General features: G+C 35.8%; 1 protein-coding gene across 3 annotated transcripts in view; it reads left to right on the plus strand.

Moving 5' to 3' along the window:
* Nucleotides 1–8,190: 8,190 nt before the first annotated feature.
* The window catches only part of LOC137194679 (GTPase IMAP family member 4-like), an 88,843-nt gene continuing 72,192 nt past the window's right edge, over nt 8,191–24,841 (plus strand). Inside the window, exons 1-3 of one of the 3 annotated variants that reach the window (XM_067606774.1) lie at nt 8,191–8,257; nt 11,649–13,634; nt 13,767–14,769. In XM_067606774.1, coding sequence (XP_067462875.1) covers nt 8,233–8,257; nt 11,649–13,351 — 1,728 coding nt within the window. In that variant the 5' untranslated portion in view covers nt 8,191–8,232 and the 3' untranslated portion in view covers nt 13,352–13,634; nt 13,767–14,769. Of the gene's footprint in view, nt 8,258–11,648; nt 13,635–13,766; nt 14,770–24,841 lie in introns of those variants that run through there. The other 2 variants (XM_067606775.1, XM_067606776.1) reach the window with 2 other exon arrangements.

Here is a 24,841-nt window from a genome sequence, read left to right on the forward strand (position 1 = left end):
AAGTATAGTAACAAAAAGAGGACAAAAAGAGGGATGAGTCAAATCTACTTGATTTGACTCATTTGGACGCTGAAGCTTCATATTAGCTTCAGAAACTTTTAAATATTTTTGCACAGAAGACTGTGGATTCTGTCCTCTATCACCTCCATTGTAAGTTCATTATGCAGGGATCTTCTAATGGTCAGTATGAACAGGAGGAATGATTACAGCAAGACAAACAGGTTTAATGTTCATTTGGGCTCCTGACTGTTGTTTTGACCATTGAGCCTGTTAATCCAAAAATCTCTGTTTGGGAAAGATAGTTTGGAGAGTGAGAGGAAATTGAATAGTAGATAATCATGTAATATATTTCTTGTATATATCATACATGTTACAAATAGTGTTCTTAAGTTCAATTTAGTGTTCCAAAACTGAACTTAAGAACACCTGTTCCAAATTCCTTTATGCTGTGTCTATTCTAAACTTAGTTCTTTGCTGTGTAAAATGAGACAGTTGAGTGTTTATAGTTAAAACAGTCAGTTTATTCTGTTGTACTTTTGTCTGAGCCAGTGGTGATAAATCATAGTTATGTAGATTTCTGTGTGTCTATCTGATAAGCCTTTAGAGGATAGTGTAGTTTGTTCTTAATTTAATATGATAGCAATGTTATTTTGTGATGCTACTTGGTACATGCTTGTGTGCTGTCATATATGGTCGTGAAGAACGACTGTTCTTGGGTTAATTGAACTCTTGACTTTTGTTTCTATCTGAGAGTTGTTAAATGACCTGTAAGGTTGTAAACAGATGTTGTAAATTCTGTACAATAGTATTTAAAAGACTGTCTGAGTGCCATCTTGTCAGACAAAGAAAAGATAGCTAGGTGATATGTATCTTTGACTCCAGAACTATGATGGATTATACTTCTAACTGTATTATTTGATTACATTATTTCATAACCTGACAATGCTCTCTTTGCATGTTTATTGAATGATCAAGCAATCTTCCACTACAGGAGTATCATCTCCTCTGATGAGGTCTACTTTTGAAGGCCAAAGAAATGAAGGGAGGATGGTCGGCCATGTTTGACCATTGCATAGTTCAGATTTCCTGTTTTTATGGCTGCTTTGTGCTCAGAAATACAGACTTTAAGTCTTTTGGTTTGTCCTATGTAGTTCTTTTCACAAGGGCAGGTCAATATGTAGAGTATATTTGTGAAAATGCAGTTTAAAAACTGGCCAATAGAAAACCTTTTACCAGTTAATGGATGTTAAATCTCTTGCAGTTCTAAGTATTATATTGCACACAGTGTCTAAAGTTGCCTTTCAAAGAAGTAAATTTGATTTGTCAGGCTTCTGGAAAGGTTTAACCAAACAGTTTTGAAGAGGAAGTGACCTTCTGTAAGAGAATAGTGGAGGCTGATTTAACATTTATCTTTTTATTTTAAGTGTTTTATGCTTTCTTAGAGGAAAGTCTTTCTGCTACACTTTATTATTTTCAACACAACAATATTCTGAGGTTGTGTTCTTCTTCTCTGTCTGTTGCCAGATGTTTGTCAGATTCTGACTTGACTTCAAAGCCTCGTGCTGCTGCTGCCTTGTTATTTTTCTTTTTTGTTTTTCATTTTGAATTACATGCACATTCTGCTGCACTCTTCCTGTCAGCAGTGAAGCTGCAGAAACCAATAAACAAAACAAACAAACATCCAAATGCTTTTCCATCTTTGTCACTCTGGTTTATGTCACAGCAGGTCACAGGTAACAAAAAGAACAAGGTCACATAATAACCAAATGATAAAAAAGGCATATATGTACAGTCAGTGGGTTCGTAATGTACAAAACATGTGTAACGTCATAAATACTAAATTTAAAAACTGTCTGTTGTAATAAAGGATGAATCAGAGAATAGAAAAAAGACACAAAATGAGAAGAGATTCAAAAGTAAGAGATGAGGACAATCCTATGAAGAATATTGAAATTTACACAACAGAAAATATGAACAATGTGAAGGTAAAGAAGTGGTGAAAAGAAAAGAAACAAAACAAACCTGGAAAACAAAATGTGTGAATATCACAGGATGTTCTTCATTAAAGAGCTCATTGTCTTTATCAGAAACATTAATGCACAACTTCCACTGAAAATATGCAGTTTGAACCCTTATCAGAGTTCATCACTGTACTGCTCTGTTATCATTGCACTGACTTCTGACCTTTGACCTCAGATCACCAAGCTACTAATGAATCTTTATTTTGTAGTTCCTGCAGTCACATGATGCTTCACAGTTAAAAGTGAAATTAATTAAAGATGATCAAAAATGTCTATCGCCAGCAGTGATCTTACATAGTTCTGTTATACGCATTTCATTTCCAGGAACAATTTTGGTGTAATATAAATCCAGCTGAAGAATCCTGCTTGTTTTGGTTATCTGAAAATTTTTGAGAAGGATATTTCTGTTTTGGCCACATTTATGGACAAAAAGCATGAATGTAAAGACAGAGTATCTTTTTCATTTTTCAATATGAGGTTGTGTAGATTATGATTAGTTATGTGATCATCTTGGTTGTTGTTGATGTTTCTGTTGTCTAGTGTCTTGTAAGCAGGGCAAAAGTACTGACTTTGACCAGAGACCAAAAATAAGGTTTGTAAATTGTTTAAAATATTAAAATGGGCTGCTAACTATTCTCAAAGTGCAAATTGAACATGGAGAAGCAGCATTTAGTTACTGTGGCCCTCATTTATCAAACAAACAACAGAATAGTGGGGTGTACAGTCGTTTCCATGCAAAGCTCGGCATTTATCATCTTGGACGTGAGCGGAGGCTACGATCAAATCTCACGTCAACTCCCAACTCATGTACTCAAGTTTCTAAGTCAGCTTGGACTTGCGATGCAAAGTAGTAAATCTGGCTGTGTTGGATAATTGTTATTGGACCATACTAGTACAGTGTCCGTTCAGACAGACACAGACAGACAGAGGTTCCCAGACTTATAGTTAGATTAAATATGGCTTCTAAAATGTTGAATTATATGTATGCTATTATTATTATATGAGAAACAGACACTGCACAACATTTAGTCAGACATTTTATTCATGTAATGCATGTTTCAGGTTTTTGTTTATCTCTTTTAAAGTGTTGTTAATGGTCAGAAGTGAACAATTTATCTCTGCCATTGACCTACAAATTTCAGTTTGTTTCTTTAGGACCTCTGCTGTCAGAATCCAGTGTTGTGGTGGTGGGCCAGTGGGGGGGTGGAGGACGCACACAGCAGGTGGTTGCCTGGCCTGGTGGGGCTGGCTTCAGGCCGGTTTGTGTAGCTGAGGGCTTAACTCCACTACATGGCTCTGATTGATCTGAAACATCATTAAATGAGGAAATAAACACTGCAACCGTGCAATTCTTTCTTTCTTCTTTTTCATATGGACAGAGCACATTTTAAATAAAGGCCAGGCCACAAATAATACTAGTAGTCTATGCTATTAAATATTTACCATTATCTGGCACACAGGACACAGGTGGTGCATCTGTGTCTCCTCTGACACTTATGCCCGAAATTGAAGCAGATCCAATGAGTGCAGCCATATATCACAGATATATGAATTAAATATTCAAACCTTAGCTGGAGTTCGATTGTCGATGCCAACGCTACTGACTGCAACAGTGATTTCTTTCCACAATGCATTTTTCTGACTTCCTTTGATGCCACTTTTCAGGCTGCCAAATAGAACTAACTTGTTCAGTTGGACTTGCGACGTTATGGATTCTATTTCAACCTCTGAGAATTTTCTCTTCTCGGCCATATTCCGCATCTCCATTTTGTAAACTCTAGGGGTGAGGCCTCTAAACCGGGAATATATAGGGGCGTGGTATTTAAATGACAATTGTTTTCAGCCACCACATTTATCAACGCCCAATCATTCTTACGTTGTGATTGGCGAGATATGAACGTTTAATGAATCACACATGAACTCTGTCGTGAGAATGTTTTCAGTGCTTGGATCTGCACTGGTTTCCACGTTCATTTGATAAATGAGGGCCTGTGAGAGCTGCGAGGAGGATATCGGTCTCTAACCCTTGCATACTGTTCAGGTCAAATTGACCCATTTGTACATTTGACAGCAATAAAAGCAGCTTCAACACTCTGTTCCTTCAGCTTGACATTTTATGTGACGTGGAATATATAAAAATGGACATATGTCAGCTTTCTTATTATACTGCAGCTGATACACATTTTTTTACATGGAGGGTGTTCTGGGTGAAATTTGACCCGCATTTATTCAAAAATCTTGTTGCATCTTCACATTCATTAAAATTCATGGTGGTTGATTTGTTCTCCTGTTTTTATGTAACATCAGACCATAATACAGTGTGATTGTATTGTGATATTTTTTCTAAAACCACAAAGCTTCATTACGTATTAATCACCCCTTTATTAATGACTGATGAGGTTTTTATGTATGAAATATAGATTTGTGCAGAAGTTTGGTACAGAAACTAATTATGCTTTAAGCTGAAAAACACCACCACCTTCATCTGTGACGCAGACGTCTTCATGCAGCTTGTCCACATCGAGCAACCACACCCTGCAGAAACAGTGAAGCAGAAGTTTTATAGAGACTAATTATGAGGAGACACTGTGAAGAGTCAGAATATGATCAGTATGTAAAGGTTAAATCCAGTTAAAAACTATGATGTTCTGCATTTCATTTAAGGTTTCTATTCTTTTAAATTTACATTTTTAAAAATGTTTTAATGCATTATGTAAAGCACCTTGTGTATAAAATGTACTACACAAATAAACTTGCCTTTGGTTGATTAATTTCTCTACTGGCTTTTTTTCCTACTTGAATTTGGGGAATATTATTACTGCACTGTAGTTGCACTATGAGTTTATAATTATTAATCGGCTATTATTGTGGTTTATTTATTTATTGTACTTTAATTGATATGTTGTTTGAATGCATTTCTTCAGCTTGTGTGAAGCACTTTGAGTCGTTTCTGTGTTTGAAAAGTTCTATATATATACAAGCGTTATCCTATATTGTATGTATACTGAACTGTCTTGTATATCATTTTATTTCTACCCACAAATTATATATATTTATTTTAGACTACAAAACAAAATGTGCAATAACGTATTCATTTCATTTATTACTGTATATTTGAGCAGGCTGTATATACTGTACATAACCATGTACCATATTTATAAAGTAACTTTCACTTTTTTACTTTTCACTTTTTTACTCATACAATATTTATTCCAGCTCTCCACTGTGGAGGAAAAAATGATGTTAGAAGTGTGCTATTGGAGGAAATTACTAAATTATTGTATTTGATGATCCAGATACAGATACAGAACTGCATGAAACTTAATTTTACAACCTGATTGACTTGTTTATCAAACTTCAATCCTGAATCAAAAATGACTTTTTTTGTGCCAAGATGAGGAGAAATGTTGGTCAAATGCTGTGGTCCAAACAAAATAACTTTATTTATTAGTTTTATTCTCATTAAGCTGGAGAAGGTTTGCAGCCCTCCAAGGTTTGATGTCTCGAAAACCGTTATTGAGGTCATTTAGTTTATTGTAGTTATTGGGCTCTAGGGTGGAGGTAGATCTGTGTGTCATTCACATAACAGTGAAAAGAAATGTTGTGTTTTTGAATAATTTGACCTAGTGGAAGCAAATAGACGGGGAAGAGGATTAGATCAAGTATGGAGCCTTGGAGGACACCACAGGACATGAGGGCAGAGGAAGATGATGAGTTGCTAATAATATAATAATATATTATTCTATAATATAGATAATATGATGAAGAGGAGATGGATAGGCTATTTACAGATGGAATAATACTGGCTTTGATGTCAAGTACTTTGTGTGAGCACATTTTACTAGTAAGTGTGAAAGCTTTTCAGTAGTTTTTATGAGAGCGTTTCAGTTGCGTATGTAAAAGCATTTCACTTGTATGTGTGTGTGGTTTTCAGTATAGTATGTGAATGATTTTGGTTTCATATGTCAATTCAGAGTAATGTCCCTAACAGCCCCTCATATACGCTCACGTGCGCACACACACACACACACACACACACATACAGACACACACACACACACACTCACACACATCCTATCTCAACATGCTTTAAGCTTAAAAACACCACACCATCACGTAGACGTCTGTGACACAGACGTCTACGTGCAGCTCGTCTATATCGAGCAACCACATTATGTAAACAGTGAATTTTTGACATACAACACATTGTTAAAGATGAAAGCAGTGGTTTACAACCTTTATGGCTTTTAACGTCTTACAAAAAGCTTTAGAAATGTGGTTAAGTGTTATGTGAACAATGTTAACGTCTCGTTCACATCATTCACATCAGTGAGGCAGAAAATTAAAAATTTTCCAGCACTAGCAGCCAGTCAGATCACAGATACAAACACCTCTACAGAATGACAACTAATGATTTACACACAAATAAATCACCATTATTATATACAATATGATAGACCATAGACATGTTAATCACAGGTTAGGAGATATAGAGACCTGAGGAAAGAACTAAATCTAGGGTGGGTCCTTTAACATGAGTTGACCTGTTTACAGATTGTTGGAGACCAAAGAATTAAAGTAAATTTATAAAATCACAGGTCATGGCTTCAGAGGGACAGCAAATGTGAATGTTGAAATCTCCAAGAATGAGAATATTGTCACATTTCAGAGCAATGTGGGAGAGGAGATTAGAGAATTCAGTGATAAAATCAATGTTGGGCTCAGGGGGTCTGTATTCTAGTAGACAGGAGACTGGTGAGGTGCCATCTATCACAAAAGCCAGAAATTCAAAAGATGAAAAGGGGCCTATGGAGATAATAGAGCACTTTGAGGGCATTTCTGTGAATTACAGCAACCCCTCCACCTCATGCATGTGACCTGGGTTGATGAAAATGAGAGAGTGCATGATGAGGTAGTTACTGGATCATGTTGTGTAGTTACTAGATTTAAATGAGAGAAGAGATTTAGATTGTTTGGAAGCTTCAACAGTAGAGCTTTATAGATGAATAACATGAGATGTTTTTTCTTCTTGTCTGTAAGGAAGTTCAACCAACCAGAATATCTCCATAGTCAAGGACAGACATGAAGGTTGACTACACTAAGATGAAGTTCAAATCAGATCAACATTTTTGATCATCTTTGATTAGTAACTGTGAAGCATCATGTGACTACAGGAGCTACAAAATAAAGATTCCTTGATGTTTCACTTCTAGGTTATTAGCAGCTTGGTTAGTATCTTGTGAATGATTACATAAGTAAATATTGAACTTTTTAGACTCTGCTGAGGTCAGCTGAATAAGCTTCCATTTGGGGGTCTGAGGTCAAAGGTCAGAAGTCACACTGCAATGATGATAGTAAAAAAAACTAATAAAAAATCTAGACAATTAATTTCACTTTGATTTGGCCAAAAACTAAGGTGATTTCCATTTATCCTTCATTACAGGACAGAGTCCAACCCAAATGTGTTATGTTTTACGTTTTGGTGTTTGGAACCCAAAATGCAGAGACCGAGGCAAGGACAGTTGTTGGGGTGTTTATTGAAAGAAATAATGTCTCAACGAAAAAAGGCAAGAGGCTAGAGGTGGTGGCTGAGGGCTGGCTGGCGTTGCAGGTGAGGTGGCGAATTGATCAGGCGATCCACTGAGGTTGAGCACCAAACAACAGTAGCACTGGAGACCACAGGTGAGGCACACTGGAAAACTAGGGACAGAGGAAAAAAACTCAGATCAGTCCATACTCTAGGATATATTTTAACTGTATGAACGTAGAGTGTGTTTAACAGCTGACCTATCGGATGTTTAGAAGAATACAGAACGTTAATTTACATTAGATCCTGACTGATGCTATCGGTGTGTCGGAGATTTAAATAATCACCAAAGTTACGCTACTGTGTCTCCTGTGTAAATGCACTCAGCATCTCTAAATAGGGAGATGCAGTTGCGCGGAGATCGCTGCATATAACTCTATATTTGTTAAATATATGCGTATAGATAAACATAAAATACGCCCCCCACCTCCCGCACATGCCAGGTCTGAACATTTTTCAAAGCTATAATTTCTATAAAGAAAGAATGACTGTACTTTGGTGTCAACAGTGTTTTATGGGTGTGGTTTGTTGCATGAAGTTATATAAAGAGGCATCGTGGCAGACAGACTCTAAAATTTCTTTTCACTTCAGCAGCAGATCCGCTCTTCTCTCTTTATAACAAAAATGAGCAGCAACACATTAAAACGAGGTAAGTCAATATATAACTATATTCTTAATATTAATTTATCTAGTGGACTAAAACTTATGTTTTGACTGATATCAGAGATCAGTCAACAGTGACACTAGACTCTTAAATTGAGAATGTATATGAATCAGTAGAAAAATCATCACTTCTTTCAGTTTTATGTCCAGAGGTTAGATGTATAAATGTGTATACAAATACCAATATGGCACTTCCTAAACATAAAGTGGTATTTATAAAAACAAAATGTAGACTACATGATTATAAAAAAAATTAAAAGATTAGGGACACACTGACTGTTAAAAATAAGATCGATGCTCCCCTCATCATTTCTTCTTTCTTTTGGCTTGTACCGAGGTTTCATAAGCTTTATGTTCAGCTATGAGACTCTTTATTGACACTTTTGCTTCCTCTGGTCTTATTTCTCTCTCCTAAACTTGAGGATGGCTGCAGTGAGACTCCACTGACTGCATCACGTTTATCAATGCCTACAGCACACTGTACTAACTGAACCATAACTGATGTCACGAGATCCCAACTGTGACCAGGCATTATTAGACCTACGGAATGCAGATTTTGAGTCACAATATAAAATTATACAAACATTTGTATTTTTTTCAGTGTTTCAATTTTTTGTGCACCTGCGCATGTGTCTCTGTAAAACTGTGGATAGTAAACCACTGTAAGAATCATGGAGAGAAATAAGAAAGTGGGGGCCGGAGAATATAGCAAGCTGTTTTAACATTTAATAGATAGACTGCATATATATTGCAGTTATCTGTAATTCAGTTCTTCCTAGTCAAAATGAACAAAATGGCTCACTTCAGTTATGACTAGTAACAACTTGATCATAGATATCTTAAATGGGAGTTTCTCCTAGTAAGAATTCTATTGCAGATATCCAGTATGTTCTTTCTAGATATCAAAAATGTAATTATGGATATCTGAAATTGAAAGCCCAATACACGTGAATGGCAAATATGACATCATTTGTCCTAGGAAGAATGTCATTGTAGATATCTGAAATGTTCATTTTGACTAGGAAGAATTGAATTACAGATATATCGGCGATATCTGCAATATATAGTCTAGTTTAAACGGATACTTACACTTTTTTTTGGAGTTTTAGATATATTCTATTTATTTTTGACTGGGAGGCCTACAATCGAGGTTGTAGATATCTTGAAATACAATTTCTACTAGTAAGAATGTTGTTGTGGATATCTTGAAGTACCATTCTGAATAGTGAGAATACAAATTTGATGAGGAGAAATGCTATTATGAATACCTAAAATGTAATTACAGATAGGAATGTGATTCCATTAAATGTTAAAACGGCTTGCCAAAATCCAGTAGGCTATGCGAAGCCATGTACGCTACCGATGTTAGCTGTTGCTAACATTGGGGTTCAGTAAAGTTGCTCAACAATTTGCTTCCTATGATTCACTCACCAACATAACAACTGTGTTTATGCAAATTAGGCGGCGCAGTGTAATTTTGGTGCTCATTTTGGAACCAAAATTTTTTTGCAATAAAAAACCTGCTCAGACCACCTCTTTTCGGACTCGCAGACGCAGGGCAATTTTCATGGCTTCATTTGGCAGAGATGCACACACACAGACGTCTCCAAAATCACAAAACACGTCTGTGGCAAGCATATGTGATTATTAACACGTAAACAACACGTTGACCCATGTTGAAAATTCATGTTACATTTTGTATTTTTCAGTTTGCTACACATTTTTTCATTTACTGCAGATTGACATGAAAATCAAAACACAATTTCTGAGGAAGATTCTTACCAATAATATCATCCATCCATATATTATTGGGCTGCATCAGCATCCTATATGCTGTGAACAAATAAAACATGTTCGTGAAAACATTTTAAAACAGGTTTTAACAAAATCTTGTTCACTTTCCACACAACTGGCACATCGTGGATGCCTTCATTCATCATATGTTTATTTAAGGATATTGTATAAAATTAAAAGCATGAATGAGGACTTTCAAATGTGCAGAGGAGGAGTAGAACTACAGAGTTTAAATGTATCAATTATCCTATAGGCTATTAATTGTTTGCACAAAATATGGCAGCAGATAAGGGAACACATCAGCTTTATTTTCATTCTAACATTATCAGCACATTTTGGATTGATGTATATGAATATTTGTGGTGTCCTGAATGTGTATTTTGGGACCTCAAGTGCTTCACAGAGGTGAACTCTTTATTCTCTCTCACTTGTTTCACCTGTTGCTGTGTTTAAAGGGGATAAGAGAGGCTCATGTGATTGGTCGTTACTGAAGCTCTCCCCGACTCCACCTGCTGATTCTGTTTACCTCCCAATAATAATGTCTCTCTTTGACTTTGCACCTGTCTGATCATTAGTAGCGCCAATGCTGGTGGTCAGGAAAACTGCAAAAAATAGTTGGTCACACCCACATGGGGCATGCCTTCAGAGTTAAGACTTGGATCTGAACCTGTGCCCTATTTCAGGAAAGTAGGGGCCAATGACTTTAGTCTTTTTTGTTTTTAATACTTTAATCTATTGAATCCATTGAGATCTGTTGATTTAATCCTTGCAGTGGTTATAGATTTTTATTGTTTTCATGATTGGAGTTTAAAAATCCAATGTATCCCTTTTTCGGGTCATAATGTAGAATATATATAACACTTCATCAGTGTTTCATTTTCAGGGTTATTTTAACATAAAGGTGAACACAGTTTTTTTCAAATGTCTTTAACACACATTTAACATCTTACAGTACAATAAACCAACAGTCATTATGTTGAAAAGCCAGTTTGCAGTTATGAACCACAATTCAGCCATATTTAGATTCACTTTGTAGCAGTAAGTTTTATCTACCAAACCTTTTGCAGATCACACATAATATACAGTATCTCCACATGACTCCACTGTGTTTTACATCTAGAGGAAGGACCATCAGTGTCTACAGTTTTCTCTGATATCACAAACATAAACAATGAAACTCACACATTGTACATACGAATAGAATAGAATAAGTTGGGTGTGTCGATGCGTCTTTTGGTGCTAGTGCCAAAAGGACTCAGAAAACATCAAAGATCAAGTCAAAAATATTAAAATAATACAAATAATCCAGTATGGTTCTTAAAATTCTCCTTAAACAATAACTTTAGACCATTTTTACAAGATATTGTAACCTTACTCAAAGAAACCACATACACAAAAATAAAGATGAAAGAAAGAATTAAGAATCTTCAGCAACTAAAAGACAAAACGCTCATGTACCTTAAAACTGTGTACTGTAGGGACAACTTGAGCCTTTCCAGCCGTAGTTATCCATCCCTGATGCGGACTAATTGAACACATTTTATGAATACACATAGAATTGATTGTTTGTCCTTTTTTTTCAGTCCTTGGGTCGACACCTCCCACAGCCTACAATAATAATGACCCGATCAGGATTGTGATGGTGGGGAAGACTAGAGTTGGGAAGAGCGCCACAGGAAACACCATTCTGGGACAAAAGTGCTTTAAATCTGAGTTCTCCCCTAAATCTTTGACTAAATGCTGTGAAAAGGCTCATGGTGAGGTGGATGGACAAAAGGTTGCTGTTATCGACACTCCGGGCCTGTTTGACACCAGGAACACTGAAGAGGAAATCCTTAAAGATATTGCTCAGAGCATTACTTATGCTTCACCTGGACCTCATATCTTCCTGGTCATCATCAAACTGGGCAGATTCACAGAGGAAGAAAAGCAGACGGTGGAGAAGATTCAGAAAATCTTTGGTGAGGAAGCCAACAAATACAGCATGGTTCTCTTTACCCATGGTGATCTGCTCAAAGGGAAAACTATTGAGGAGTTCTTGAAGGACAGCAAAGATCTGCAGGAACTTGTGGCCAAATGTAACGGCCAGTACCACGTGTTCAATAATGAGCTGGAGGATCGTTCTCAGGTCAGAGAGCTGCTTGATAAGATAAGAAATATAAATGTGAATAATGGAGGAAGCTACTACACCACCGAAATGTTCCAAAAGGCAGAGAGAGCGATAGAAGTGAAGAAACAACGAATCCTGAAAGAGAAAGAAGAGCTGAACCTCAAAGAGCAGGAGACACTGAGGAAGAAAATAGAGGAAGAGTATCAGCAAAAGATGAAAGAAACTTGTCCACTTTTGCCAGACTTCGGGTGTACACCTTCTACAGCCTACAGCAATAATGAGCTGATCAGGATTGTGATGGTGGGGAAGACTGGAGTTGGGAAGAGCGCCACAGGAAACACCATTCTGGGTCAAAAGTGCTTTAAATCAGAATTCTCCCCTATATCTTTGACAGAACACTGTAAAAAGGTCATTGGTGAGGTGGATGGACAAATGGTTGCTGTTATCGACACTCCGGGCCTGTTTGACACCAGGAACACTGTAGAGAAAACAGTTGAAGATATTGCCCAGAGCATTTCTTATGCTTCACCTGGACCTCATATCTTCCTGGTCATCATCAAACTGGGCAGATTCACAGAGGAAGAAAAACAGACGGTGGAGAAGATTCAGGAAATCTTTGGTGAGGAAGCCAACAAATACAGCATGGTGCTCTTTACCCATGGTGACCTGCTCAAAGGGAAAACTATTGAGGAGTTCTTAAAGGACAGCAAAGATCTGAAGGAACTTGTGGCCAAATGTAAAGGCCAGTACCACGTGTTCAATAATGAGGTGGAGGCTCGTTCTCAGGTCAAGGAGCTGCTCAAGGAGATAAAAAATATAAATGGAGGAAGCTACTACAACACCGAAATGTTCCAAAAGGCAGAGGAAGCGATAGAAGAGGCGAAACAACGAATCCTGAAAGAGAGAGAACAGCAAAACAGCAAAGAGCAGAATGAAATGATGAAGAAAATAGAGGAAAAGTATCAGCAACAGCTCAGAGAAATGAAGGCTGACATGAAGAAATTAATGGAAGAACGTGACAAAGAAATCACGAAGAAAATGAGAGAACTGAAGATAATGCAAGACTTTCAGGCCAGAAAGGAAGCTGAGGGCAGCAATTGGATCATCCAACTGCTAGTTAAATTTTTTCCACAGCTCCTTTCATATTCCTTTTCAATTTTGTTTGGGAGAGGATAACAATACAAACACATGAGCAGCATGAACATCAAAACAAATAATCAGTTTCTCCCATACATGCCAACCCACTCCTCAGCTGGTGTAAATTAAATGAATTACATATCTATTAAGTCAATAATTTTTAACTTGTCCGAGTATGACAAAAAAAGTTTGTCATACTCAAAAGAGACAACAGATAAAGATATTGCTCAGTGCATTTCTTATGCTTCTCCTGGACCCCATACCTTCCTGATAGTACAGCCAGTAATATGTGTTCATTAATGACTTTAAGGATCATTCTCAGGTCAACAGCTGCTCAAGAAGATCAGAATGGAGCCGCTACACCACTAAAATGTTCCAAAGAGCAGAGAGAGCAATCAAAGAGAAGAAACAATGAATCCTGAAAGAGAGAGAAGAGGAAAACCTCAAAGAGCAGGAGGAACTGATGAAGGAAAGAGAGGAAAATATTAACTGCTGAGGAAACAGAAGGATGACAGAAAGATGGAGAATAAGTTGATAAGTTAGAGGAAACATGAGAAAAAAACTGAAGGAACACCAAGAATTTCAAGCTAGAAGCTCAGAAGAGAAATTCAATAATCCAACTGTTAATTCAAATGATTCATGTCAGTTTATCTCTAGTTTTGCAAATCATCTATCAGTTAATAAAAAAATGATCCAAACACAAGAACTCACCCACCTCCACACAGCGAGAGCAAATTAATGTGAAAGTGACATCTGCTGTTGTCGTAGAATTACTCAACAACTGTTTATCCATAAAATAAAGATGTATTCAAAGCAAAACAAGTAAAAGACTGTTGCTGATCCTAACGTCCCACACAGGATAGAAAAAGTTCTCTCTTGTCGTCATTTGGTCCTGCAGGACTTTTATACCCAGAAAAAATGAGGGCAAATACAAAAAAGTGAGAATTTAATATGTTCAATATGTTCACAAATACAGACACCAAATGTGATGAAGAACACAGAGAAGGTTTGGATCAACAGCTACTCTGATTGCTTTTACACTTTTATAGCCAGCAGGTGGTCAGATGAGTCTCATGTATGATGAAGGGTCGGAAAGGAAACTGGAATAAAAGATTCAAAGATTCCAAAACATTTGAATCAAGAAAACAACAAAGACTTTCTGATCCTGGACTGAAAAAGCTTTAATTCACTGCTGTGACTTCTTGTAAATCTTCACTTTCACTTTTTTCATTTTCTTGTTTGTTTTTTTCTGATTAATAAGTATCGAAGTTGGGTGTTAATCAATATTTTATTGTTGAGCATATTTTGTAACAATAGCAGATAATTCATGGTTGATAGTTATTGTTTTATTACTGGATGTATTTCTGCAATATTAGTCCATATGTGTTATTAATCACACAAGATCATCAATAATTGTTCAGTTGTGCCACAGATGATCAAGAAGATTTCAATAAATACTTCTAAAAATAAATAAATAAATTTTGTTTCTGAATGTTCGAGTTTGAGTCTATTTATTGATCAAAATGGATTTAAAGCTGTTGTGCAGTGTAAAGTATTTGAGGTATCAGAGATCACTGATGGTAGAAAACAGTGAAGGTTACAGTTAATTTATCAGTTTTCATTTTTTGCACACATATACATATGAATTCTATTCATGAATGATCCAGTTCTATTAATGTCTGATAGCTGTAATCAGTGATCATAAGACTAGTAAATATCTATCACTGTGGGGTTCAAGCTCATGTGTCACATGATGTTTTATTGTACATCTTGTTGGAGATTCAAAGACAACATTTCAGTCGGTGCAGTGTGTGCGATTAAGTTATATGGTGCTAGAAACACCCTACACACTGAAAAATAGGGTTACCAGTATGTACCCAAAAGGGTACAAATGCTTGTCGTTGGGGGGGGTACCCTTTTTAGAGACAATTGTGTACCCTTCATGACATAAAAGTACCTTTAAACTATAGTACAGCAATGTACCCATTGAAAGGGTATATTGCTGTACTCTGAAAGGGTACCACCTCAGTGACAAGCTATCCTGGACTTTAAGGAGACAAAAATGTACTAGAATTGTCCACACAATAATTGCTTCTTGACTGTTTATTGTCATCAATGAGAAGGTCATCTTTCAAATAAAAATGACAGCATTTATGGTGTAATAAAAAGTTATTTCATTGTAAATATAGTTACACATAAGATGTATCCATGTCAGTGTATAAAATAACAAGAGTAAAGATTGCCTAAATGAGGCTTGTGGGCATGTACAAATCCAATATGCTGTATCAGTTTCAGGCAACTTTCTTTGTATAGCACATTTCAACAACAACGAAATTCAAAGTGCTTTACATAGAGCATAAAAGGCATGAAGATACATATAAGAGCAACAAAGTAAGAAAAACAACAATAAATACCTTAACTATAACTATACTACTACTACTACTACTACTACTACTGCTAATAATAATAATAATAATAATAATAATAATAATAATAATAATTATTATTATTATTATTATTATTATTATTATTATTATTATTATTATTATTATTATTATTGTTATTATTATTGTTATTATTATTATTATTATTATCTATGAGCTACATATGTATTTCAATGCTGCAGGTACCCTTTGGGTTGAAATTATACAAATTTGTTCTTTCTTTTGTTTTAAATCACTTTGTACCCTTTCTGTTAGTCAGAAGGTGCACTTCTGGCCTCTTAAAGACCAATATCGTACTTTTGAGGGAACATTCTTCAAAAGTGTATCTGTGAGTACAAACTGTTCTTGTCTCGTACCTCCATTTTTGAGTGTGTATATCTCGTCAGTCAAAGTTAAACACAACAGTAAAACTTAACTTGTTCTTTGTGTCCTCACAGTAAACAATAAATCACAAATCAACATTAAAATATTAAAACAAACACACACAAACAACAGGTGAAAAAAACACAAAAGAAAGCGGAGTGGAAGTGTGCACACACACTGACGCACGTCGTTTTCATTGTTTCCATTCAGTCTGCTTATGTAACATCAATGATCAGTGTCTTATCATCAACTGAGAAGATGATTTAATTTTCTTTATATTTTGATTATGATTAGTTTCATCATTAATAAAGTCAATTTACTGAAGACTCAGCTGTAAACTGAAACTTAAGTTCTGTACATTTTCAGTTTTTGACAATAACTGTTCTCTCATCATTCGCATCATTAATAACAAACTATGTATGAATCCTATTAAAAGACACGTTCAGTTTTTCAAGTCTTAAATCATCAGTCAGGTGTCCATATGAACACTGAAAGAGGTTTTCCTCGCTGTAATCATTCCTCCTGTTCATACTGACCATTAAAAGATCCTTCAAATGTGCTTTCAATGTAAATGATGGAGGCCAAAATCCACAGTGTGTCCACACAGTCATTTAAAAGTTGATGTGAAGCTTATATGAGGCTTCAGCAGTCTGAGTTAGTCATATCAAGTGAATATCTGACACATTTACAGTCTTTTTAGCATCATATTCGTATCATATCATCCTCGGACAGTGTTTCCCTGTTGAGCTGTGGTGGAAGTATAGTAACAAAAAGAGGGACTTTGGCTCTAAAAAGACTGTAACGTTGAAAGATATCTACTTGATTTGATTCATTTGGACGCTGAAGCTTCATTTTAGCTTCATATAAACTTTTAAATACATTTTTGTACAGAAGGAGGACTGTGGATTTTGTCCCCCATCACTTCCATTGTAAGTGCATTATGAAGGGATCTTCTAATGGTCAGTATGAACAGGAGGAATGATTACAGCAAGAAACACATGTTTCCATGTTCATTTGTGCTCCTGACTGTTGTTTTGACCATTGAGCCTGTTAATCCAAAACATCTGTGTTTGGGAAAGATAGTTTGGAGAATCATCTTCTCTGATGAAGTCTACTTTTTTAAGGCCAAAAAAATGAAGGGAGGATGGTCGGCCATGTTTGGCCATTGCATAGTTCAGATTTCCTGTTTTGATGGCTGTGTAGTTCTTTCCACAATGGCAGGTCAACATGTAGACTATATTTGTGAAGATGTAGTTTATAAACTGGCCAATAGAAAACTTTTTACCTGTAATGGATGTTAAATCTCTCTCTCTCTATTATTACATTGCACACAATGTCTAAAGTTGCCCTTGAAGAAGTAAGAAATCTGATTTGTCAGGCTTCTGAAAGATTCAACCAAACAGTTTTGAAGAGGAGGTGACCTTCTGTAAGAGAATAGAGGAGGCTGTTGTAACATTTATCTTTTTATTTTAAGTGTTCTATGCTTTCCTAGAGGAAACTCTTTTCACTCAGTTTTTGTTTTCATCACTTTTGTTGGAAATATTCTGATGTTTTATTGTTCGTCTCTGTCCCCTTTTGATGTTTGTCAGATGCTAACTTGACTTCAAAGCCTCGTGCTGCTTCTGCTGCGTTGTTCTTTTTTTTTCTGAACAACATGCACATTCTGCTGCTGGACTCTTCCTGTCAGCGGTGAAGCTGCAAAAACCCAACAAACAAAACAAACATACGTGTTAATGCTTTTCCATCGCTGTCAGTCTGGTTTATGTCAAAAGTAACAAAAAGAACAAGATGAAATTCCACCTTCATCATGACCGTTGTGATGATGATGATTTTAGTTACACAAATCTTTCTGCAAACTGTCACATAATAACAAAATGATAGTAAAAAGACAAATATAAACAGTCAGTGGGTTCATAATGAACAAATGTTCATTCATAAATGTGTAATGTCATAAATACTAAATATAAACACTGTGTTGTAATAAAGGACAAATCAGAGAATAGACAAAAGACACAAAAGGAGAAGAGATGCAAAATGAGAATAACAGTGTGATTGTAATGTTTTTTCTCTATAAACAAATGTAAATGTAGTGTAAAACCATAAAGCTCCATTAAGGATTAATCACCCATTTATTGATGACTGATGAGGTTTTTATGTATGAAATATAGATTTGTGGTTCAGAAGTTTGTGCTTTAAGCCACATCGAGCAACCACATCCTGTAGAAACAGTGAGTATATAAAATGTACTACACAAATGAACTTGCCTTTGATTAATTTTCCCTTCTGCCCTTTTTTTCCTAATTGAATTTTGTAAATCTTATCACTGAATAAGTGATCTGCTATTATTTTGTTCTATTTTGTTTTATTCTACTTAAATTGAAGCACTTTGAGTCGTCTCTGTGTTTGAAAAGTTCTATATATACAAACGTTATGTTATAATGTATGTATACTGTACTGTCTTGTGTATCATCTTATTTCTACCCACAAATTATATATATTTTTTTTATTTTAGACTAAAATACAAAATATGCATTTCATACAACTAATAATAATAGCGATAATAGCAGGAGAAGATGTCGAGGCAGGACACCCGCAGGACAAAGCCACCATCCCCGCACTATCCCCGCGTCATCGAAGGTGCACAGTTTGGATCCTGGAGTTTCCTGCAAGATGAGAAAGCACAAAAACTCCGGGGAAGAAGCCAAGTTAGTAACATGCATTAATGGTACATGACTGCATACAGATGGAGAGGAGGAGGAGGAGAGAGGAGCTCAGTGCATCATGGGAAGTCCCCCAGCAGTCTAGGCCTATAGCAGCATAACTAAGGGCTGATCCAAGGCGAGCCTGGTCGGCCCTAACTATAAGCTTTATCAAAAAGGAAAATTTTAAGTCTACTCTTAAGTGTAGAGAGGAGCCTGATAGCTGAAGGCTCTGCCTCCCATTATACTTTCAGAGATTCTGGGAACCACCAGTAAGCCTGCATTCTGGGAGCGCAGTGTTCTAGTGGGATAATACTATGAGCTCTTTAACATATGATGGTGCCTGACCATTAAGGGCTTTGTAGGTGAGGAGAAGGATTTTAAATTCTATTTTGGATTTTACAGGAAGCCAGTGCAGCAAAGCTAAAATGGGAGAAATCTGATCTCTTTCTTTAGTTTTTGTCAGTACATGTGCAGCTGCATTCTGGACCAGCTGGAGAGTCCTTAGAGACTTGTTAGGGCAGCCTGATAATAAGGAATTGCAGTAATCCAGCCTAGAAGTAACACATTCTTAGATTATTTTTTCTGCATCTTTTGAGACAAGATTTGCCTGTTTTTTGCAATATTATGTAAGTGAAAAAAGGCAGTACTTGAAATGTGTTTTATGTGGGCATCAAAGGACATATCGTGATCAAAAATAAGTCCCAGATTCCTTACAGTGGTGCTGGAGGCCAGGGTAATGCCATATATAAGGTGTATAGCAGTGTATGACATGTGGTGACCCTGATTCTAAAGAAGTGATCTTGGGAAACAGGAAACAGGTGTTTGCAGACAGAGAAGTGTGAATGTATATGAGCTACCAGTGTTGATGGTTGTGCTGAGCGGAGGCTGAAAGTACAAAATGTTTGTGTGAACTGTTCAAGGGGCCCCTCTTCCTGCCGACTGCAGGGAGCCTGTATGCATATTCTTAGTAATTCGTTAAAGGCAGTTAGACTGCAAAAGAATACTGTGTCTATGGTATTTAGTTGCCTTTCTTACCTGACTAGACAAGCTGATATTTTAGCTGCAACAACACCAGACCCTCCACATGTACAAAAATGAGTACCAGCTGCACAATAATAAAAAACTTGAAATATTCTCATTTTTGTATATTCCGGGTCACTTTTCTCCAGGGTCACTCCATCTCCTTTTGAGAACATTGTATTTTACTTGTGTGCTGAAAAAATAAAAATAAGGGTCAATGACAAATAAGCCTTTTAAAAATGTTTTTTTTTATAAAGCTTTAAAAATGTACAGAATACATTTATTTGATGTTGGAAAAGTGTGTTTAAACAAGTCTTAATGGTTGCACAACATTTACAGGGATTTAATTCAGTTTTAGACTATATTTGCAATTTCACCAGCCAAAAAATGTCAGGTGGCGCAACCAAAAGTTTCTTGAAAAAAAACACACTTCCTTCTTTTCGATAATTTTTTTAGCAAGTATACCTGAAAGTGTCTACTCTGCCTAAAACATTACTAGTTTGTAGTTGAGCTGGGTATCAAAAGTAACTTATGGATTCTTTATTGTAAGGGGTGGGTATTTTGGTTTACCAACATCCAACTTTAGATTTAAAATGTGAATAAATACTTTACAAATTTAAAAAGTATGTTGTTGTATGGAATGATTGTTTACATCACAATTCACATTTGTTCACGTCAATCTCCCATTTCTTGGTATAAATTAATATTTTACCTGGTTGTACCACCTGACAATGCGGTTGCCGCCTGACAAGATTCATAATAATAACGTAACAACAAATAATGAATAATCGCTTTTTTATTTCACAGAATAAAAAATCCCAGGTGTCTTGGGTCTGTTCAAGTATAAATTGGTAAATATAAAAACTTATTATAATTTTCTAAACCGTACTAAACAGATAAGAAACAACATTGTTTGGGCAACATTATATACAAAAATTACATTTTATATTCAGTAGAAACTGCTACAGATAAAAACTGGTTTTCAATTCATTTAAGTAAACTGTACTAATCTGATGAGAAAGAACGTTGTTTGGGCAACATTACGTGACAAAAATGACACGGCTGAAACTGAATAGAATTGATTCATTTTAGGTGGGCCTAGTAAAGCAGTCCCAGTCGGCGTTGTTAAGGCGAGTGTGCCTTGAATTAAGTGGCTCTGGTTCAGATGTTATTTTAATTATATCAGTGTGGTAATAAAAGGTAACATCTGCAGGATGGGGCCAAGTGAAAGCATTCTTTGAGCCCAACTGCTGCATGCAACTGACCTCTAGCTCCTCATCAACCACCTGAAGCATCTGCCCCAAAAATGGCTGTTTCTCATACCTTACTAACACAAATTTTCCAGTAAGATCCTGTTGAACATTTAACATTTCCTTCGGCACTGCTCGTTTGAAAGTTTATCCTGGTAGTTTTGTAGCACTGGCAGATGTCAGGCCTGCTGCAGAAACAGGACAGCTCTCGATGCAGAATGATCCCTGGTTCAGTTGACAGGATCTGGTGTAACTCCCAAAGTTATTAATGTACATTTAATTAATATCTTTAATATCTTTAATAAAAAAATAAATAAATAAAAAATGTTATATAGTGCATATATATAGTGTATGGTAACTATTAATGTACATTTAATTAACATCTTTAATGATATACATTTGTATATCTCAGTTTAACATGTTTATTTAATCAAGAAAGGACATTCCTTCTGGTTGTGTCACCTGACTTACTGATTGCGTCACCTCACATTTTCTACTATTTCCCAATTATTCAGGCATCTACTTGGACACCTATCTAACCTTTTGACTTTGCTAGCTAGTTCATTCATTCATTTTTACAATACAATAAAGAGTTTTAGATTAAAATACCTTTTTCTTAGTTTTATATTGATTGTACCACCTGACATGTAAACAGTACAAGTCTAACTATGAAGAGAAAATAGCTTTTTTTTAAATCAATATATGAGAGAGATTTACATACCTTTCACTCATCAGTCAAGGTCAGTTAGGGTCCTTTAGACGATGCAATATCCTGTTTACTCATCTCTCTCTCTTCAATTCAAAATGAAAGCTGTATGAATGCAGTTGTGCCACCCTGACATTTCAGATATGCAGATTTCCAGACAAAGTTGTTTTTAATATTCCAAACAATTTAAGAACAATTAAACTATTAAACTTTTATTTGAAAGATTTTCAATATAAAATTATGCCCCCATATGAATGTTATATTAATTCATATTTTAACTTCCTCGGATGGTTGCGCCACCTGACATTTTGAGGGTTTGAGATGGAAAACATAAAATATATATAATTTATATGATAAACTGGAAATATGCTCAAATTAAATAGGTCTTATAGAATAAAATTATGTTTATTATGAATCATTTAAAATTATTTGAAACCAAAGTAGTGCGCTCAGACACAAAAATCTGCATGTCACGTCATTGACCCGTCAAGTAGATTCATTGGATCTCCTGAAAAGGCAAAACTTCTCATCTGTTTTTTTGGACCAATCTTCCTGATCAGTGGCGGCTTCATATTAGCTTCAGATAAACTTTTAAGTACATTTTTGTACAGAAGGAGGACTGTGGATTTTGTCCCTCATCACTTCCATTGTAAGTGCATTATGAAGGGATCTTCTAATGGTCAGTATGAACAGGAGGAATGACTACAGCAAGAAAAACATGTTTCCATGTTCATTTGTGCTCCTGACTGTTGTTTTGACCATTGAGCCTGTTAATCCAAAACATCTGTGTTTGGGAAAGATAGTTTGGAGAATCATCTTCTCTGATGAAGTCTACTTTTTTAAGGCCAAAAAAATGAAGGGAGGATGGTCGGCCATGTTTGGCCATTGCATAGTTCAGATTTCCTGTTTTGATGGCTGTGTAGTTCTTTCCACAATAGCAGGTCTATATGTAGACTATATTTGTGAAGATGCAGTTTATAAACTGGCCAATAGAAAACTTTTTACCTGTAATGGATGTTAAATCTCTCTCTCTCTATTATTACATTGCACACAATGTCTAAAGTTGCTCTTGAAAAAGTAAGAAATCTGATTTGTCAGGCTTCTGAAAGATTTAACTAAACAGTTTTGAAGAGGAGATGACCTTCTGTAAGAGAATAGAGGAGGCTGATTAACATTTATCTTTTTATTTTAAGTGTTCTATGCTTTCCTAGAGGAAACTCTTTTCACTCAGTTTTTGTTTTCATCACTTGTGTTGGAAATATTCTGATGTTTTATTGTTCGTCTCTGTCCCCTTTTGATGTTTGTCAGATGCTAACTTGACGTCAAAGCCTCGTGCTGCTTCTGCTGCGTTGTTCTTTTTTTTTCTGAACAACATGCACATTCTGCTGCTGCACTCTTCCTGTCAGTGGTGAAGGTGCAAAAACCCAACAAACAAAACAAACATACATGTTAATGCTTTTCCATTGCTGTCAGTCTGGTTTATGTCAAAAGTAACAAAAAGAACAAGATGAAATTCCACCTTCATCATGACCGTTGTGATGATGATGATTTTAGGTGCACAAATCTTTCTGCAAACTGTCACATAATAACAAAATGATTAAAAAAGACAAATATAAACAGTCAGTGGGTTCATAATGAACAAACGTTCATTCATAAATGTGTAATGTCATAAATATTAAATATAAACACTGTGTGTTGCAATAAAGGACAAATCAGAGAACAGACAAAAGACACAAAAGGAGAAGAGATGAAAAATGAGAAATGAGGACAATCGTATGTAGAATATTTACATTTACACAACAGAAAAAACTAACAATGTGAAGGTAAAAGGACAAAGAAGTGGTGTAAAGAAAAGAAATAAAACAAATCCGGAAAACAAAATGTGTGAATATCAAAGGATGTTCTTCTTTAAAGAGCTCATTGTCTTCATCAGAAACATTAATGCACAACTTCCACTGAAAATATGCAGTTTGAACCCTAAGCAGAGCTCATCACTGTACTGCTCTGTTATCATTGCACTGACTTCTGACCTTTGACCTCAGACCCCCAAATGGAAGCTTATTCAACTGTTGACCTCAGCAGAGTCTAAAAAATCAATATTTACTCATATAATCAATCAGCAAGCTACTAATGACCTGGAAGTAAATGATAAAGGAATCTTGATTTTGTAGTTCCTGCAGTCACATGATGCTTCACAGTTTAAAGTGAAACTAATTTAAGATGATCAAAATGTCTATTGCTAGCAAGGATCTTACATAGTTCTGTTACATGCATTTCATTTCCAGGAACAATTTTAGTGTAATATAAATATAATCATAGAAAAACTACTGAAGATATTTAGGGAACGATGGTAGGAGGATATCTGGAATAAGACAAATCTTAGAGATTACACATATATCAAAGAAGATTCCTGCTCTGGGCCAGATATTAAATATAATTTAGAGAGTAGACAAAAGTCCTCATGTGTTTAGTTAAGAGCTGAAACTTTACTTGTGTCAGCTGAATCCTTAAGGGCAGTATTTTTTGTGATCTTTGTATAGTTGAGGATGAATTTCATTTAGTATTTCATTGCTCCAGTGACCTGATGAGTCCACTATTTGAGCAAATGCAGCTGAAGAATCCCGCTTGTTTTGGTTGTCTGAAACTTCTTAATAAGATTATCTCTGTTTTGGCCACATTTATAGAAAAAAGCATGAATGTAAAGGCAGAGTATCCTTTTCATTTTTAACATGAGGTTGTGTACATTATGATTAATTGATAATCATCTCGGTTGTTGTTGTTGTTACTGTTGTCTAGTGTCTTGTAAGCAGGGCAAAAGTACTGACTTTGACTAGAGACCAAAAATAAGGTTTGTAAAATGTTTAAAATATTAAAATGGGCTGCTAACTATTCTCAAAGTGCAAACTGAACATGGAGAAGCTGCATTTAGTTACTGTGCAGCACAGAGCTGCAAGGAGGAAATTGGACTCTAACTGCATACTGTTCAGGTCAAATTTGACCCATTTGTACACTTGAGAGCAATAAAAGCAACTTCAACACTGTTA

This window comes from Thunnus thynnus, chromosome 12 (genome assembly GCF_963924715.1).
Source record: "Thunnus thynnus chromosome 12, fThuThy2.1, whole genome shotgun sequence".
In the NCBI taxonomy this organism is placed as follows: domain Eukaryota; kingdom Metazoa; phylum Chordata; class Actinopteri; order Scombriformes; family Scombridae; genus Thunnus; species Thunnus thynnus.